Below are 20,610 nucleotides of genomic sequence, written 5' to 3'. Positions count from 1 at the left end.
TTTGGTTTTCTCCATGTATCAGCTTTGCAGGAATTTGGAGTTTTTGGAGGCATTTTATTGCTTTGTCTTCTCATGTTTCTGTTTTGTGCTAAGGTTTATGGGTTGATTATAGTGGAAGACTTTGTTAGTAGTAGGATGACCTCATTAATTACTATCTCTACTCTACTATATGCATGGCTATTTGTTTCTGTCCCAAGATCCAACCATTTTTGTTTATTTGGGAGAGAAGGTTGCAGTGTATTTGACTTAATATTCAGTTCTCTGGGAATAGGCTGTAGTTTTGTTAGTGACACAAAGAGAATCCAGAGATTGACATACAAGAGCAACAGCTATGTGGCCTTGGCAGTAGCAATAAAATCAGCAGCAGTAATAGTAGCATCAGTGAAAAACTGGATTGACATGGCTTAATAATCAGTATTATACCACCCTTAACTATAGCAAAGAGATCTATTATTATAGTATAGACACTAAGACAAACCAATTATTGACTTGGAGTAAATGTTTACTAAATTCAGTAATTGTACCTCCATTAACAACAGAACAGTATTCAGTGGTAATAGCACAGTTAACTATCTAAAGATTCAGGAAGCTTAATGGTTATATAAGTAGGGATAAAGGAGGTGAACTGGAGAATGAAAACAGTTGAATTTGAAAAATTAATCAGTGGAAGTTGAGAATGAGGAGTAGACATTGAGGTAAAGGACCCTATAGAGGGTTCAATTAATTAATAGTATTAGATAAAAGCAGAAAGGAGCAGACAGAAAAGCAAAATAAAGGAAAAATAATAAGGAAAAGAAGAATCAAAAGGACGGGAAAAAAAAGAAAAGAGAAAAAAACTCAAATTGCAAAAAAACAATGGAAGAAAACAAAATTCCTCTTTTGGAGTGAGTTTCTTTCCAGGTTCTGCAGTCTTGAATTCAGCAAGTCACAATTTTCTCTGCCTATCTTTATTACCTGTGGGTTCATGAGCTGCACCCCACCCTGTGCCCCTGTGCTTTGCTTCTGGGGCCCGTGTTCATATATTCTGGTCAAGTTGAGGCTTGCTGCTCACGTTGGTAGATGGGGAAAGCAATTAGATGACTGGTTTCTGCTGGATGTGGACAGAGGGCTAGGAGTTCAAGCAGTCTACTGGACTTAATGCCACTGCTTTCAGATCCAGCCACCTCTGATAGCCACACTTACCAGGAAGGAATTTTTACCATGGAGTCCAGGGCCCAAGTCCTTCTCAGCCCAAGCTTAAACTCAGGGGGTCTGTCTAACCTGCACCCTCTCCATAGCTGTGTCCTGTGGCTGTTTTTCACCAGTTGCAATGGGAGGGTAACACTAGAAACCCTGATGTAGGATTGTTCTGTAGTTATTTTCTGGCTCAGTCTTAACATCCCCTTCCCACAATGTTACCTGATATAAACACTTTCTTGTAATCTGGTGGGTGCTGCACTGGATTTCTTCTCTAGCTCTATCCTGTCATGGAGTCATTCAGAGTGAAACCTCAGACTGTTTTTGTAGTTTACAATAGCTGTGGGATTTTCCTGGGACTAGGGCTGCTGGCCAGCCTGTTGTTTCTCCCTGGAGCTATAGACCCTTTGGGGCTTACCTTCCCTCCTGGGGTGTTGGCCTTGTCCACAGTCAGGTCCCTTCGTTGGTTGCACTTCTCTTGTCTTGTGCTGAGGGGAAACAGAACACAGAGTGGGCTTAGAGTTGGTGGGTGGCTGTGGGCAGGGCATGGAGTCCACAGACGTGGAATTGGTGAGGGGTGAATACCACAGTGAGTGCAGGTTCTGTCTGATGTTAGACTTCCTACTTATAGAACTGTGAAAAATTTCTGCTGTTTATAAATTATGCAGTCCATTGTATTCTATTACAGAAGTAGAAGACAGGCCAAAATAGAAATCTAGAAAGGTCCCCTAACAACATAAAGTGCCTATGGTCTGCACAGCTACTAGTTTAGATAAATATGGTGAATATATTTTTTTGAAGTTTATTATCATGAAGTTTATTATCCTGGAGAACAAAGTTGCTTAGCTCACAAAGCTGGTGGCTGAGAAGCAGAGAGGAGGAAGCCAAGATCCCAATATCCCCTGCAAGGGTCTATGTCCAATAACCTTCCTTCCACTAGGTCCCATTTTGAGGTCACACTACCTCTCAGTAGCACCACAGGCAAGCAACTAAGACTCCAATATCAGGCCCATTTAGATCTAAACTAGCATGGCAGAAAGGGCTCCACATGCTTGCTGTGGCCCATGTGCCATAGGTTCATCAACACTGCTGTAGTTTATAAACCAACAGTGTTGCAATTATTTGCTCTAAACAATTTCATATTTTAAAAAATTTTTAAATTTTTTTGGTACCAGGGATCAAACTTGGGACCTTGTACTTGTGAGGCAGGCAGCAGAACCACTTAGCTAAATCCCTGGCCCTAACAATTTCATATTTTAAAGAATGAGTATATGTAAATTCTCCTAGCCTTACAATGGGAGATACACATATATTTAGTTTCTTAGTCAGCTGGGGATGTCTGGAGAAGTTATTTCAATTCTTCTATAACTTTATTTCCAGGATCTCCCTGTTAAGTTCCCCATTAGTCTGATGTTTGCCCCAAGTAGGGCTATAGCCTCAGGCTAGCAAAGCTGTTGCTTTTCCCTTCTTATTTCAACCCTGTAGTCATTCCTATGTTAACCAGCAAACCTGAGGATTTTTCAACCCTTCAGCTGTTTCTCTAAATCCAGTCTTTCATGTGGCAGTAAAGGTACTGGTTTTTATAGCCAGCCTAGTCTTACTTAACATCTCAGATTGAGCTAGAGGAGCAATGAAAATAGCCCTAGGGTAAAAGTTAATCCCTTGCTATTCTTAGAGGAAGATCTATTGGTTATTTCAAGAATGTCAGTTTTAGTACAAGTAGAAAACAGGAAACAACTTCCTTCCACTAGAACAATAAAAATTAAGACTTTTTTTTTTTTTTTTTTTTTTTTTTTTTTTTTTTTTTAAAAAATTAATTTTTTTTTTTTTTTTTTTTTTTTTTTTTTTTTTTTTGGTTAATGGGATCAAATTCAGGTCCTTGTGCTAGACTTCTCATAATTTATATAACCAAGAGGCTAAGCCCCCAAGAAATCTAGCTTCAAAAATAACTGAAGTAAACTATTCATTCAAAGAAAATATTAAAATTTAAATATTAAATTTAAAAAGTAAATACTTCAGCGATTTGCTCCCTAATAAACACAGTAGAGTCATTACACACTAACACCTACTCTAATGAAAAATCCACACAGCATCATAAGAACTAAGGAATTGGCTTTCACAGCCAAAGGAAAAGGCACAGCGAATTTCTCCCAGTTTGTGGTGACAAAGTACAAAATGTATAGACCACCAATTGTCACAGAGAATCTGAACAAGACATCCTGTTGACTGAATAAATTATATTTTATCTCCACTATGTAATATCATGTAACCACTACAAAGAATGAATTAAGACTTACATTATCTGAACTGGGTGGTTTCCCATGAGGTATTGGCAGAGACAAGCAACATAAACAGGACTACTATGACCCCATTGTGTGAAATAATATGTCGTGTTTCATTTATGGGGTTACACAGATGTATATATGACATATGAACAAAAAAGCAATATGGAAGATTATGGGAGGTATTTAATGGCCGTTACTAGGCCTTTCTGGCTTTCTGTCTTCCAGGCACATAGTATGATTGCACTTCTTTGGGACTAGGTGGAGTCTTGGGATTGGTTCTGGCCAATGAATTTTGTAGTCTAGTGTCTCTTTTTTTGGTTCTGGGGATTGAACTTGGGTCCTTGCACTTGTGAGGCAGGTGGCAGAACCACTGATTTAAATCCCCAGCCCTGGTGGATGAACTTTGAGTAGTATTGGGTTACTTTTGAGATAAGCACAAAATCAAGACTTCCCAGCACGTGTCCTTTTACCACAATGACTCCTGGTGTTCATGATGGTATCTCCTCATCCAACCTGCATGTGAGAGTAAACACACATGGAGCTGAACTCCAAAGAAACCTTGATGAACAGTGGCATGAGGGAGCATACACAGTTATAATGAGCCACTAAGCTTTGTGTATTGTTTTGAACTGGAATAACTTAACCTGTTCTGAATTATAGAGAGATGAATGAGGCTAACATGCTATGGAGTAAGACTATTCAGATTTATGGAATTTTTAAAAAAGTGCTGAAAAACTTTATTAAGTACAAAGAAGAGGTATGGTGTTGTAAGAATGGCAGAAATTGTGCCAGAAATGTGCCTTAGTCTTCATTCTGTTGATACAACCCGATAGCACAGACTGGGCAATGTGTAATAGGAGTTTATTTAGCATGTGGTTCTGGAAGAAGAGAACCTGGATGTGGCTAAACATCCTATAAGGGCAGGATGGTCCCTCCAAACAAAGAATTCTGTGGCCCAAAGTATCAGTAGTGCTAAATTTAGCAGACCATTAGTTCTAGGCCAGCTTCTTATATCACCTTTGTCCTGAAAGAACCAAAAATCGGGCTGTGTCCCTTTCTTTGTTATTTCAACCATCATTTATTCCCTCTGAGAGAGGTTTATTCTTTCAGTCACTTAGGGGTATGTTTATGGAGTAAAATCCATTTCTTCAGGATTTTTTTCTTATTGCCTATATTGTTTTAAAAAATAACTGCTTGAGATGTAATTCATACATGTCATATAGTTTACCGATTTAATGTGTGAAAGTCAGTGATTTTTAATATGCCCACATTTATGTAGCCATCATGACAGTTTCAGGCATTTTCATCATAACCCAAAGACCCTCCACCCATCAGTAAGTCTCCATTCCCCCTAATTCCCACCCCCAAGCTCATACAATTGCTAATCTTTATGTATCTATAGACTTGCCTGTTTATAAACAGAACCCTACAAGGTATGGTATTTTGTGGCTGGATCGCTATGTTTTCAAGGTTCACTTGTATTATAGCATGTATCACTAATAATTCCTTTTTATACTGAATAATATTTTATTATATGAAATTAAACCACTGTTTTTTATTTCACTAGGGCTGCTGGAACAAAATTCCCAGACTAGGAGGCTTGAACAGCAAAAATGTATTTTTCCATAGTTCTGGAGACTAAAAGTTCAAAATGAAAGTGTTGGCAAGGTTAGTTTCATGTGAAGCTTCTCTCTTTGGCTCATCAAGGGCCACCTACTTTCTATATCTTCACATAGTCTTCCCTCCATATATGTCTGTATCCAGGACACTAGCCAGTTGGATTAGGACCAACCCTAAAGATCTCATTTTAGTTTGTCTCTTTATTAATACTGTTTCCAAATGCAATCACATTTATGGTACTAGGAGTTAGGAGTTTAACATTTGAATTTGGAAGGACAAAATTTAGCCCATAACCCCTTGCTTTCTGGTCCCTCAACACCCTCTTACATCCAAAGTATATTCAGCCTATCCCAACAGTGCCCAAAGTCTTAAACCATTCCAGCATCAACTATCAGTCAAAAATCATTTTCTAGTAACATCTAAATCAGGTATGGACAAGACTTGAGGTATAATTAAGCCTGAGGCAAAACTCTTTTCCAGCACTGAAGCTTTAAAATGAGAGAAGAAATTATCTGCTTCCAAAATAGGACAGGCATAGAACAGACATTTTCACTCCAACACAGGCTGGAGGTATTGGAAGAAGACAGTGATCATGGGTCTCAAGAAACTTTAAAAATCAGCAGGGAAAATCAGATTAGGTTTTTAGGCTTGAAGGTAATCCTCTTTAGCTAGGTGCTCTGTTGTTTGTGTTCATAGGGTGGTCCTGCCCTCTTGACCCACTGGGACAGTGGCCCTGACCTGTGGTCACCAACCTTTGTTCTATGGGCTCGGGCAGCTTGGCCTGCTGAAGCTGAGGAGATTTGGTCCCCAGTGCTTCAGTGTTTCATTTTGTTTTGCTTTTACAGATTTATTTATAAATTCACTATGAAAGATAACTCAGTCATATAAAAAAAGAAATTATGAAAGTTTTAACAACCTTATCAGCATCATTTTCTTATTTTAGGGGCAGTTTTTTCTGATGGCTCTGAAAGTCAATGTAAGACGATTGTAGAAATCTCAATTCTTTGTCACAATTACTCCTTCACTCCAAATAACACCTTTATTGACATAATTCACACACCATAAAATTCACCCTTTAAAAGTGTACCATTCAGTGATTTCTGATGTATTCAGTTGTGTGCAATCATTACTACTATATATCTAGTTTTTAATAAATTACAGCGCAATTTGGGACTTTTTTGCCAATACCAAAAGAAGTCCTTTACCTATTAGCAGCGGTTTCCCATTTCCTTCCAGCCCTCCAGCTTTGGTGATCACTGAATCTCTGTAGATTTTCCTATTTTAGACATTTAATGTAAGTAGAATTATACAGTGTTCCAGCTGCTGGTTGAAAAGACTCCTCCGCCCCAGTGAATTGTTTTAATACCCTTCTACATTTTCCCCCCACTGCCTTGTGCCTAGGCAACACTTTTAAAAGTAAATTTCATGAATCTTTAAGAAGGACCTTTAACCTGCTTCAAACTGTGATTAATTAAACTATGATGATGCATAACAAAAAGGCCATGCTAGAGTCTACAAGTATTAAGAAAATAAAGGGAGGAAACCTGTTCAGCTGGGTTCATGGGGTGAAAAGGCAGAAAGGTTAGAGAGGGAAATGCTAGGAAAGCTTACTTAAAAAATATGCCTTAGTCTTGTAGTCTGGGTGAGTTCCAGGAAGAGGAAAGGGTGGAAGTCTACTGCAGCCAATAATTCATATGGTAGATTTGGGCTAGATAATGTTACCTGTTCTTGGGCTGGGATTTAGCTCAGTGGCAAAATATGAAAAAATATATATATTTTTTGGTACCAGGGATCAAACTCGGGTCCTTGTGCTTGCAAGGCAGGCAGTGGAACTGTAAGACTTGAATAAGTTAAAGTGACTCCATGTTAATAGGCCAGATTGTGTTTTTTTATATGTTAATTGTTATCTTGGTTAACAGTCTGCCCAGGGGCAAATGGTTTGACAAAAGGTGACCCTAGAACATTTCCTGCTTAAGATAAACAATGTGTTTACAGTCTGTTCTGTAAATTCCCTGACTCTTTGTTTAGAAAAACCTTATAAAAAATACCTCAGCCCCTGAGCAGTTACCTCTCTGAGCTACCTGGCTCTGGGAGCGCTGTCTGGCTAGACAAATAAAGGTCTATTTACCATCTAGCCTGGTGTGTTCCTTCCTGGGTTTCTCGTTTCTCCATCGAGCTCCCGGAGCCTCACCTCACTGGGTGTTAGGGCCCAGCATTGTGGAGGCCTTTTTGGCTGTTTACGCTCCGTGGAGTGGAAGTGAGACTTTAGGTCTTACATATTGGAGGTTCCAGCGAGATACCCAAGTGGGAACTGTAAATCCAGCCGAGTTTCTCTGTCGCGGGATCCAGCAGGAGATTCTCAGACCTTTAAAAGCCTCCGGAGGTAAGCTTTGAACCGGTTACAACTGTCTATCTGTCAGGATCAAGGTGGCTGACGAGCCAGGAAACCTCCCCTGACCCCGGCCCCGACGAGGACTCCGGGTAATAGAATCAAAGCTTTTCTTTTTGTGTGATGCCTGTCTGTCTTGTCAGTGTCTCGTCTGTTGAGTGTTAAACTAAATTTGTTCCTAGGGACAAGATGGGAAGATCCAGCTCCAAAAACACCACCCCACTGGATTGCTTTCTAACTAAGTTTAAAATTGTTTTTTTCCCTGAGCAGGAGGATGATTACGGGGTTAAGTTCTCTCAGGAAAAACTTTGCTCCCTGTGTCAATCCAAGTCCCACCGGAACAAGTGACTATCTGCCTCCTTGGAAGAGAAAAGGCATGCCCCCAGGATTTCCTGGGTTCCCTTTCTAAGACACAGAGGCCTACTAGTCAATAGTAAAACAGAAAAAAAAGAAAATAAATAAAATCATCTGTCTAAATGATGAGATCCCCTGGATTACTCCCTAATTTGTCTTTGGAAGGAGACCCAGAGAGGAAATATATTAACTTCTTAGGTGACTGTGTGTGTAAAAGAAAATTGATTGAGAATAAATAGAAAGAACCGGATAACCTCCTTTATACATCAAAAAAAAGGGAGGGGGGCTTATGCTTAAAGAACCCTCCAGGCAAATAAACAAGGCCGTTTTCTGAAATGGAAACCCCGGCACCCCACCCTTTGTCTTACATCACCAGTCAAGGGAATATCTAATGGTTATGAGAAATGCTAATACTAAACCATCTATTTTCAAGTACATAATTCAAAATTTTGATACAGATTTTGTAGGAGACTATAAGATAAAACTACAACCAAAGATGCTTAAAAACTTTGTGAGTTATCATGGTCTCAACTAAGCCAGACTTGGCCCCCAGAAGAAAAAAAAAACAAACAAAACTCTAGACAAAAAAAAAGTTATCTGCCTTTGTTTTACTTACCTGAGACTTTGATAATGTAGAACCTCCTGTGCTCTAAAAACTCCTCAAACTTCTGCTCTGTGATAATCAGCTGCTAATAAAATTTAATTTTGTTTATAAAACACCTGCTTGCTAAATCTGCCATTTTCCTGTGATAAACTTGCCTCTCAGAAAATGTGACATTGTTACAGACAAATCCCAGTGTTTCCCCTTTGGAGGAGGTCGAGCTGTCTCCCCTCCACTTGAGTTACTAAGATAGATAATATGAAAGAAATAAGGATAAAACAAAGTTGTTTAACTTTACTACACTAGAAGATACAAATGAAAAAACATGATGAGACTCAAAAAAAAGATAAAACAGAGCTTACACACAGATTTAAAAAAACTAAAATGAGAAAATCTCTAATGGATTAAAATCAGATAAAAAAATTCTGAAAGACAAAAATATAGGAAAAAAAAAAAAAAAACAAACACAAAACTACAAGCCAGAAAAACTACAATTGTGTTTTGACAGATGTCAAGAGATTTTTACAACAAAAATCAAGTTAAAAAATTTTAACTATTTGATAAATATATCTTTGTTTCAATTAAAATTAAGTTTAATTGGTGTGCTTTAAACATTTCTTATACATTACAAATTCTTAAATTTCGATTATAGGGTTAACTTACTCTTTTATACTTTGTTGATAAAAACTCAAGGTTAATACTGTTCTATGGATAACCAAATTTTTAGATATAACAATCAAAAAAAAAAACACTTTAAGATTTTAACAACTAAAGTTTGTTATAAAAAGTTAATAATAATACAGAAAAAAATATTAAGCTATAAAAAAACATACTTTTAATGTAAAAAGATTTTACATGTTTATCATATTAAAAAGATATAAAAAAATACAAGACCAAAAGGCCTAAATATATAAAAAAGATATATACAAATATATTTACTTATTAATTTCAAGTTTGTTACAGAAGGTTAACTTTTATAGTAACAGAGCTTTCATTCCCTTTTAATTCTAATTCTATAAAATCTGTTAATTGATCTACCAAAGTTTTGACTAGTATTAACTAAAAGAGATTCTAGGGCTAGAGATTTATTTAACTCAATGATACTACCACCTACCTTATAATTCAATTGATCAAATACTGTAAGACCTAAAGTCTCACTTCCACTCCACGGAGCGTGAACAGCCAAAAGGCCTCCACGATGCTGGGCCCTAACACCCAGCAAGGCTCCGCGAACACGACAGAGAACCGAGAAACCCAGGAAGGAACACACCAGCCTAGATGGTAAATAGACCTTTATTAGTCTGGCCAGACAGCACTCCCAGAGCCAAGTGGCTCAGAGAGGCAACTGCTCAGGGGCTGAGGTACTTTTTATAAGGTTTTTCTAAACAAAGAACGAACAGGACAGAAACGAGAAACCCAGGAAGGAACACACCAGCCTAGATGGTAAATAGACCTTTATTAGTCTGGCCAGACAGCACTCCCAGAGCCAAGTGGCTCAGAGAGGCAACTGCTCAGGGGCTGAGGTACTTTTTATATAGGGTTTCTAAACAAAGAGTCAGGGAATTCACAGAACAAGACTGCAAACACATTGCTTATCTTATGCAGGAAATGTTCTAGGGTCACCTTTTGTCAAACCATTTGCCCCTGGGTGGGCTGTTAACCAAGGTAGCAATTAGCATATGAAGAAGCACAGTCTGGCCTATTAGCATGGAGTCACTTTAGCCTATTCAAGTCTTACAATCCCCACTGATTTTAGGTAGAATCAAATCCTTGATTCATTGTTTAAATTTTTAGCTAAGGGGTCACAGCAATTTGTAAAGGCATCTCTTAACAGTATGACACAATATAAGAGTCTATATCTAGATTGTAGTTCTCCTTCTTCAGCCGTGCGTAGACTCACCAGCTTCCGGTGTGGTGAGAGCAGGGCTTTGAGTGCGTTGTCTCTTGGCCTCCTAGAGTCGGATTCCCTGGAATTCTGTTTTACTCTAGAGTGGTGTAGCTGAGTTTCAGCTACCTTGATAGCTGTGGGAGTAACTACAAGTGACTCATATGGCCCTTTCTATATAGGTCAGAAAGGGGTCCTTTTCTAAATTTTAACATCACAGGGTCTTTTTTATTTTTAATTTACCCTTGAATATTTTTTTAAATACTTGCACAATTTTAACCCCTGTGATTTTATACTGGATAAGCCCTAAAGTCTCTACAACCTGTTATAAATGCTGGCCCATTGTCACTGCCTATGGAGAGAGGCAGACCAAACCTTGGAATTAAAAAAATATTATAGCTATTTTGTCAGATTTCCACATTGCCTCAAATAACTATATTATATCCTGTTTAATTTTAATAAGTGCCCTCTGCTGTGAGAAGCCCACAGTTTTATAGACTGTGCCATAGTTATATCGAGTGGCAACCAGGAATCTGTATAAACATTTACCCTCTTTCCTTTTGCCCATCGGAGAGCCTGTATGAGTGCCCATAGCTCTGCTCATTGAGCTGACCATCCAGTGGGGAGGGATCCTGCTTGGACCACTTCATCTTGAGTCATCTCTGCATAGCCAGCATAGCGTACCCAGTTTTCTATGAAGTTGCTCCCATCCTTGAGCAGGAAGGAATCAACCTCAGGCAGGGGGTCTTTTCTGCAGATCTAGATGACTGGATAACAATTCGTCAGTGACCCTGAGGCAGTCGTGGTCAGGGGGCCAGGTTCCGAGGGCAAAAAAGTAGCAGGGTTTAAGGTTTTAGCTGGAGCAAAATATAAGGGGGGGAATTTTCACAGATGAGGGCCTGATATTATGTGACTCTATTATTTGAGAGCCATCAATGTCCTGTTATTCAATAGTTCTAAAAGGCATGGGAAAACTGAATAATTTACTTTTTCCTAATGTTATCTGGTCAGCTTTCTCAATTAGCCATTACTGCAGCTGCCAGGGCTTTATAAACAAAGGAACTATCTCTTCACAGCTGGATCTAAACTCTAAGATAAATATATCACTGGTTAATTCTATGGCCCTATTCCGTCAAGGAGCACCCCTAAAGCAGTATGATTTCTTTTAGTCAGGTACAAACTAAAAGGCTGGATCACATTTAGGATCCCTGATACAGGGGGGCAGCAGAAAGAGTTAGTTTTAGCTGTTTAAATGCTGACTCTTGCTCTTTACTCTATAATAATCACTGTCTTTCTGGGGCCTTTAAAGATTTATACATATAGAGAATCTAGATCCTGTAAAAACCTTTTATCTCAAAAATTTTTTATGTTTTAATTTAAGTCCTTTTATCTCTAAGCAGCACAAACTTTATATCCTGCCTCTTGAAGCAGCATTAATACTCTCTCAATATCCTATTTAGTACATCCAAAAATTAACAATAATCATAATTTTATGTATGAAACTTCATAACCTTTAATCTAATTAGGTATCAAAAGCATTTTTATAGAACCTCTTAATAACTTTTTCTACAGAAATCCTATTTTGAAAATTGGGCACTATAAACATAACACAATAGCATATCTAGAATTTAACCCTTTGATGATAACCAATGTAAACATTCTATAACAACATATTTGGCCATGTTTACTGGGGGTATATCTTTTCAGAAGGCATTAGTGAAAAGACCAGAATAAATTTTCTCTGAGTAGCTGTCTTTTTTACTATTAACAGTTTATCTAGATCTGAGTTTATACCTAATTATCTTGACAAAATTTTAACTTATAAAACCAGGTTATAGGAATTAACAAATTATTAGTATCCTTGCTGTCATTTCAATCTAGTATAATTGGACAAATACCTTTCAAACAATTGTACAGACACAAACTTGTAAGACAATTTGTGAAACTATAATACACTCAAATGTATTTTGACCAATTGAATTATAAGGCAGGTGGCAGCACCATTGAGCTAAATAAATCTCCAGCCCTAACCTCTTTTAGTTAACACTAGTCAAAACTTTGGTAGATCAATTAACAGATCTCATAGAATTAGAATCAAAAGGAATGAAAGCTCTGTTATTATAAAAGTAAACCTTCTGTAACAAACTTGAAACCAACAAGCAAATATATATAATTTTGTTAAATCACTTCCACATACCTTCTCTACATACTTAAGCCTTCTGGTCTTGTATATCTTTCTTTATATCTTTCTAACAAGACAAACATACAAAATCTTTTCATATCAAAAGTGTATTTCTTTTACCCATAGCTTTTCTACTATCTTCTTCTGTCTCATTTACTATTAACCTTCTATAGCAAACTTCAGCTATTAAAATCTTAAAGTGTTCTTTTTTTTTTTCAAGATTGTTACATCTTAAAATTTGACTGGCTATCTATAGAACAGTATTAACCTTGAGTTTTTATCAACAAAGTATAAAAGACCAAGTTAACCCTATAATTGAAATTCAAAAATTTGCAATGCACAATAAATGTTTAAAGCACACCAATTAAACTTAATTTTAATTGAAACAAAGATACATTTATCAAATAGTTAAAATTTTCTAACTTGATTTTTGTTGTAAAAATCTCTTGATGTCTGCCAAAACACAATTGCAGTTTCTCTGGCTTGCAGTTTTTTTTTCCTTATATTTTTGTCTTTCAGAATTTTCCTACCTGATTTTAATCCATTAGAGATTTTCTCATTTTAGTTCTGTTAATCTGAGTGTAAGCCCTGTTTCATCTTTTTTCTGAGTCCCATCATGCTTTCCCATTTGCATCCTCCAGTGCAGTAAGGTTAAACAACTTTGTTCTACCCTTACCTCCTTCATACCTTCTATCTTAGCAACTCAAGTGGAGGGGAGACATCTCGACCTCCTCCAAAGGGGAAACACTGGGATTTGCCTGTAACGATGTCACATTTTCTGAGAGACAAGTTTACCACAGGAAAATGGCAGATTTAGCAAGCAGGTGTTTTACAAACAAAACTAAATAGTTCTTACTAGCAGCTGATTACCACAGAGCAGAAAAGCTTGAGTAGCTCCTAGAGCACAAGAGGCTCCACATTATCAAAGTCTCAGGTAAGTAAAACAAAGGCAGATAACTTTTCTTTTGTCTAGAGTTTTTTTTTTTTTTTCCTTTGGGGCCAAGTCTGGCTTAGCTGAGACCATGATAACTCACAAAGTTTTTAAGCATCTTTGGTTGCAGTTTTATCTTATAGTCCCCCACAAAATCTGTATCAAAATTTTTAATTATGCACTTCAGAACAGTTGGTTTGGCATCAGCATTTCCCATAACTATTAGATATTCCCTTGTCCCCTGATGCAATGCAAGACAAAGGGTGGGGTGCCAGGGTTCTGTTTCAGAAAACAGCCTTGTTTATTTGCCTGGAGGGCTCTTTAAGCATAAGCCCTCCTCCCTTCCTTTTGATGTACAAGGGAAGCTACCCAGCTCTTCCCATTCACTCTCCTAACCAATTCTCTTTCACACACAGTCACCTAAGAAGTTAATACATTCCCTCCCTGGGTCCCCTTCCAAAGACAAACTAGGGAGCAACCCAGGGGATCTCACCATTCAGACAGATGATTTTATTCATTTTCCTTCTTTCTGTTCAACTATTGACGAGCCGGCCTCTGCGTCCTAGAAAGGGAACCCAGGAAATCCTGGGGGCACGCACCTTTTCCCTTCCAAGGAGGCAGACAGTCGCTTGCTCAGGTGGGACTCGGATTGACACAGGGAGCGAAGCTTTCCATGAGAGAATTTAATCCCGTAATCATCCTTCTGCTCAGGGATAAAAAACAATTTTAAAATTAGTTAGAAAGCAATCCATTGGGGTGGTCTTGGAGCTGGATGCTCCCATCTTGTCCCTAGGAACAAATTTAGTTTAACACTCAACAGATGAGACACTGACAAGACAGACAGGCGCCACACAAAAAGAAAAGCTTTGATTCTACTACCCGGAGTCCTCGTCAGGGCCGGGGTCAGGGGAGATTTCCCGGCTCGTCAGCCACCTCGATCCTGACAAACAAGACAGTTGCAACCGCCAGCACAAAGCTTACCTCCGGAGGCTTTCAAAGGTCTGTGTCTGAGAATCTCCTGCTGGATCCCGCAAAAGAGAATCTCGGCCGGATTTACAGTTCCCGCCTGGGTATCTCGCTGGGGCCTCCAATATGTAAGACCTAAAGTCTCACTTCCACTCCACGGAGCGTGAACAGCCAAAAGGCCTCCACGATGCTGGGCCCTAACACCCAGCGAGGCTCCGGGAACACGACAGAGAACCGAGAAACCCAGGAAGGAACACACCAGCCTAGATGGTAAATAGACCTTTATTAGTCTGGCCAGATGGCACTCCCAGAGCCAGGTGGCTCAGAGAGGCAACTGCTCAGGGGCTGAGGTACTTTTTATAAGGTTTTTCTAAACAAAGAGTCAGGGAATTCACAGAACAAGACTGCAAACACATTGCTTATCTTATGCAGGAAATGTTCTAGGGTCACCTTTTGTCAAACCATTTGCCCCTGGGTGGGCTGTTAACCAAGGTAGCAATTAGCATATGAAGAAGCACAGTCTGGCCTATTAGCATGGAGTCACTGTAGCCTATTCAAGTCTTACAATACATTTGAACATATTATAGTTTCACAAATTGTCTTACATGATTGTGTCTATACAATTGTTTAAAAAGTATTTATCCAATTAGATTAAAATGACAACAAAGATACTAATAATTTGTTAATTCCTATAACCTGGTTTTATAAGTTAAAATTTTGTCAAAATAATTAGATATAAACTCAAATCTAAATAAACTCCTGTTAATAATAAAAAAGACAACTACTCAAAAAAATTTATTCTGGTCTTTATTCACTAATGCCTTCTAAAAAGATATACCCCCAATAAACATGACCAAATATGTTGTTATAAAATGTTTACATTGGTTATCATCAAAGGATTAAATTCTAAATATGCTATTGTGATATGTTTATAATACTCAATTTTCAAAATAAAATTTCTATAAAAGTTATTAAGAGATTCTATAAAAATACTTAAAAATTACAAAATTTCATACATAAAATTATAATTATTAGTTTTTAGATATACTAAATAAAAAGAAGATATTAAAAAAATAATACTGCTTCAAGACAAAATATAAAGTTTATACTACTTAGAGATAAAAAGACAAAAAATTTTTTGAGATGTTTTTACAGGATCTAGATTCTCTACATATATAAATCTTAAAAACACCCCTTTCTGACCTATATGAAAAAATCCATATAAATCACTTATGGTTATTCCCACAACTATCAAAATAACTAAAACTCAACTACCACTACTCTAAAATAAAACAAAATTCCAGGGATTCCGACTCCAAGAGACCACAAAACAACACACTCAAAACCCTACTCTCACCACACCAAAAACTGGTGAGTCTACACACGACACCAAAAACTGGTGAGTCTACACACGACTAAAAAATAAAAACTACAATCTAGATAAACTCTTATATTATATCAAACTATTATAAATTATTATACTTCTAAATTAAGAGTTTATGAACCTACAGATAATAAAAATACAAAAACTTTTTATACTCCAAAAACCCTAATCCCCAATTTAACTATATAAAAAATACCTTTACAAATTACTGTGACCCCTTAACTAAAAATTTAAATAAAACAATGAATCAAGGATTTGATTCTACCTAAGATCAGTGGAGATTGTAAGACTTGAATAAGCTAAAGTGACTCCATGCTAATAGGCCACACTGTGTTTCTTCGTATGCTAATTCTACCTTGGTTAACAGCCCACCCAGGGGCAAATGATTGACAAAAGTTGACCTTACAACATTTCCTGCGTAAGATAAGCAATGTGTTTGCAGTCTTGTTCTGTGAATTCCCTGACTCTTTGTTTAGAAAAACCTTATAAAAAGTACCTCAGTCCCTGAGCAGTTGCCTCTCTGAGCCACCTGGCTCTGGGAGTGCCATCTGGCCAGACTAATAAAGGTCTATTTACCATTTAGCCTGGTGTGTTTCTTCCTGGGTTTCTCGTTTCTCTGTTGAGCTCCCAGAGCCTCGCTGGATATTAGGGCCCAACATCATAGAGGCCTTTTTGGCTGTTCACGCTTCATAGAATAAAAGTGAGACTTTAGGTCTTACAGAACCACTGAACTAAATCCCTGGCCCTATTTTTTTTTTAATGTGTGTGTATATATATATATATAGATCTATCTATCTATATATCTATGTCTGTATATATTTCTTTCTTTCTTTCTTTCTTTCTTTCTTTCTTTCTTTCTTTCTTTCTTTCTTCCTTCCTTCCTTCCTTCCTTCCTTCCTTCTTTCTCTCTCTCTCTCTCTATTTCTTTCTTTCTTTCTTTCTTTCTTTCTTTCTTTCTTTCTTTCTTTCTTTCTTTCTTTCTTTCCTGTTCTCTTTATGCTATCCACTTCTTTGCCAAGAAGGGTCAGGCATCATTATTTTCTGTAGAACCTTGAAATGTATTAAACCTCGACATTGTGTTGGATTGGGACTGACCAGAAAGCTATACTTAAAAGTCAAATCAAGTAGGTATTATGGTCCTGTGTGCCCAAGAATTTCTGACAGAGGATATAAACTCATACATGGGAAAGCTGAGTTAGAAAAGTCTTTTAGTGTTATATTAGGACAAGTGCATTCTGTTTTCTAGATTTTCCTAAACTTTCCTTTAGGGGTGGGGGATAGAGTGAGTCATATAAAAGAAAATGAACCATGGAGTATCTGACCTCAGTTTAATCCTAGTTTTGCCATTTCTGCTGGCAAGTCCTTGAAAAGGTTCCCTAACCCTTCTGAATCCCAGTACTCCTGTCCTAAAACAGGGACATTAATAGCTATCTTAGGGCATCTTGAGAAGAATAACTGAAATGATTGAACAGATGAATGGACTTTGTATCTTATAGATAGGAGTTTCCTCTCAGTGGTCTTATACATAGTCCCAGTATTAGTAGGGGAGAGATCAAGGCTTTGTAGGTCTCTTGCTGAACTCTACTTGGACAAAAACTGCAGTCCTTTGCCTCAAGTAAGCTGACCCCAGGAAGAGAGAAGAGAAAAATTACTGTTTAAAATCACCTAATCATAAAGAGGCAGGATTTTAAAAATTTCTACACATTTAATTGGATAGCGTTAACAAAATGAAGAAAAAAAGAAAGACAAACTGTTACTGTCATTTTTTTTTGCAGTGAAGAATCAGTAACAGATTAACAGGAAAACAATCTAAGGCCATCCCAAAGTAGCTAGGCTACAGGTTAAGATTCAAATGCCAAAATTATTATCCCACTTAATCTACAAATGCAAAGTTTATCCTATCTAGTATAAGAATTTTCACATGAAATATATAGTAATTTGTTTTTCAGAAAGGGATACTGGCAACTTTTAGAACAATTTTCCACTATGCAATGACTAGAAAATCTCAACTATAAGCAGCTATGTTATAGCTCAGGAAGTACCAGTAAACTTCTGAGCTAGTGTACATTTCAGTTTAATACAGAACTATATTCTGGGCTTCAGAAAGGCAGCAATAATTACATTTTGACTTTTATTCTAGATTCTTAACATAGTTACTGTGACAAGCATATTAAGTGCAGGTAGTTAAAATTTAAACACAATCATCTCTTGCGAATTGCATCATCTCTTGCAAATTGCATACTGTATAATGTTTATATGGAATTAAACCAGTATAACTTATGTCATGCTAAATATACTATGGTGAAGTGTTAAAAATGCAAAGGTACCATGGAACTAAATATGAACAGCACTATACATTACCTAAGAGAAATATGACTGGGTCTCACACAAAGCTAAGCCTGCATCCATCATCCTAATCACAGTGGTTTATAAAAGCATCAGGTTTCCAGTAGAGAAACTATCCTAGGAAAGTCAGTACATCTTCTGAAAGTTTCACATGTGTAAAACCAGGATAAGGCTACAACTATCTTGAAATCTGAAGAAGGTGTCAGATGAAACCGTTAAGATTCCCAGCCATGATATAAGATAGAAAGGTCCTAGTGCAGTGTATGTTCCCTGGCTCTAGGAAAGCTCTAGGTGCATAATGCAGAAGTTGCCAAAGAAGGAAACTGGAGAAGTTCAGCTGTGTTTCTGTTGTACCAAGATTTTTAAACCTTGGGAATGGTGTGATCCGTGAGGCTTTTCATAATGCTTAGTGCTATCCATAAAATATGTTCAAAGATAAAAGCAGGCATGACTGTTATGGTAACTACAGTCCCAGATATTGAAAGTATGTCTGCTATTTGAGAATCCTTCAGTCCAATGACATTCTGTCCCTTGATTTCTGAGGTGTTATGTTCAGTGAGAAGACCCTTTCTGGCAGCAGAACTATCTTTTACTATGGATGTTATTTTTCCATTTTTAAGGATAATACTAACATGTCCAGTACTATCCTTGTGCATGGTAACTGTCCGCTCAAAGGGTCTGTCATGAACAGTCATGGTAATCTTCTCTGCAAAATCTTGTTTGAGCACCTTGTGTGCATTATCAAAACTCCAGCCTGCACCGTTCTAACCATTGATCTGGAGGACTAAAGCCCCAAATCTCAGACCAACCAATGAAGTTGGAGAATTGGCCTGAACTAGCTGAACAAATATACCATTATCTACTGTTTTAAGCCTGAGCCCAACTTTTCCATCTTGATTCTTTCACAAAATGGGTTCACGAATCCCTTATTTTATTTCTGCTCTTCAAATTCCAATATCATTGCCTGTTACCAGGGCCACCATGTAGTTTATACTGGAAGGTCTTGCTCCCAATTGCCCCAGAATTGGTGTTCCAGGGACCATGGCATGTACTTCCCCATTTAAATTCAGGCCCATGTATTGAGAAAGCTCCAGATATGGTTTGAGATAGAGATTTCCATCTTGTGAGATGGGGGCAGAGGGTTCTGACAAAATTGCTGTGTTGGCAGGGTTTGAAGAAAAAGCAGTTTTAGCTTTGTCTACTTTCATATCTTTAAGTGATGGATAGAGAGACATTTCTGCAAGAGACATTTCCTATACAGGATTCCACTTGATGCTGGTGCTGCCAAAGAGGCAGGATTTTTAATGGGAATGCAATGTCTGGTGAGTAATGAAGTATATTATGTGGTGGTCATATTGTATTGTTTTGCTGCAGAATATGTTTTTTTGTTTCTTTTGTTTTTTTGCCAGATATTGTGGTGCACACCTATAATATCAGCAGTTAGAGGCTGAGGCAGAAGGATGGGTGTGAGTTGAAGACCAACCTGTGCTACGCAGTGAGTTTTAGGGCAATCTGAATTACATAGCAAAACCCTGTCTCAAAATGAAAAACAGAGCAAAACAAAAACTTCCATTGTTATACTTTCTGAGTTTGTCCTTTCTAGCAGGAACACTGAGATGACCTCTTTTGTTTGTTTGTTTTTGAGACAGGGTCTCACTATATAGTTGAGACTGATCTGGAACTCATTATGTAGCCCAGGTTGGTCTCGAACTCGCAGTGATCCTTCTGCCTCAGCCTCCTGAGTGCTGGGATTACAGGCATGTGCCACCATGCCCAGCTGAGATGGCCTCTTTTTGAGCATATGCTGGAACACAACCAACTCTGCCTGACTCAGCTTTTTGTTTCCTTGGAAATAGCATAGTACCTCTTTCTGTTCTGCTAGCTGCTTAATAACAATGTAGGTGAAAGAACAACAACAAAAATAGACCCCCCAAAGGACCCATCAAAAATGGGCAAATGAAATAAATAGACACTTCACAGAAGTAAAGATAGCCAATAAATACAAAAAGAGAGGCTCAACATCACTGGCCATTAGAGAAACACAAGTTTAAACAATCCTCAGATACTATCATATCCCCAAAAGAATGGCCATCATCAAGAAATCAAATACAGTAATAAATGTTGGAAAGCTGTATGTGTGGGAGTGCTAATCTATACTTTTAGTGGGAATGTGAACTAGTAAAATCACTATGGAAATCAGTATGGAGATTCCTGAAAAATCTAAAACTAGAAATGCTATCTAATTCAGACTGTCTTGTAAATAGTTATTCCATAATAATCAGTTGTCCACTTGTTCAAAAAGCTTTCATTATCCTGTAATTTTGAGGACATTTATTTGCACTTTTCAGGTGAGGAGAAAACACAAATACGTCAGCAAAGCAGAGTTTAGGGCAGAGTCAAGAACAAAATTCTGATTATAATCATCTGCCATAGCTTGGGTGTGGAGTGTCTCCCAGAGGTCCATGAGTTAGATAATTGGTCCCCAGCTTGG

General features: G+C 37.7%; 2 protein-coding genes across 5 annotated transcripts in view; both read right to left on the bottom strand.

The window, feature by feature from the left end:
- The window catches only part of Tmem45b (transmembrane protein 45B), a 52,000-nt gene that overhangs the window by 12,087 nt on the left and 19,303 nt on the right, over positions 1-20,610 (bottom strand). For 3 of the 4 annotated variants that reach the window (XM_010640108.3, XM_010640111.3, XM_010640109.3), the window contains exon 2: positions 1,595-1,664. The gene's annotated coding sequence lies outside the window, so the exon portion shown is untranslated. Of the gene's footprint in view, positions 1-1,594; positions 1,665-6,286; positions 6,309-20,610 lie in introns of those variants that run through there. The other variant, XM_010640110.3, reaches the window with a different exon arrangement.
- Positions 18,482-19,523, bottom strand: LOC104873433 (syntenin-1-like). Its single transcript, XM_033764429.1, is given in 2 exon segments — positions 18,482-18,958; positions 19,127-19,523. Coding segments are annotated over 2 exon segments (720 nt in total). The 5' UTR covers positions 19,370-19,523.

Source organism: Fukomys damarensis, unplaced genomic scaffold, assembly GCF_012274545.1.
Source record: "Fukomys damarensis isolate Sample0158 unplaced genomic scaffold, DMR_v1.0_HiC HiC_scaffold_16, whole genome shotgun sequence".
Lineage (NCBI taxonomy): Eukaryota > Metazoa > Chordata > Mammalia > Rodentia > Bathyergidae > Fukomys > Fukomys damarensis.
The sequence above is the reverse complement of the archived record's forward strand: the minus strand, read 5'-3'. Positions and strand labels throughout refer to the sequence as shown.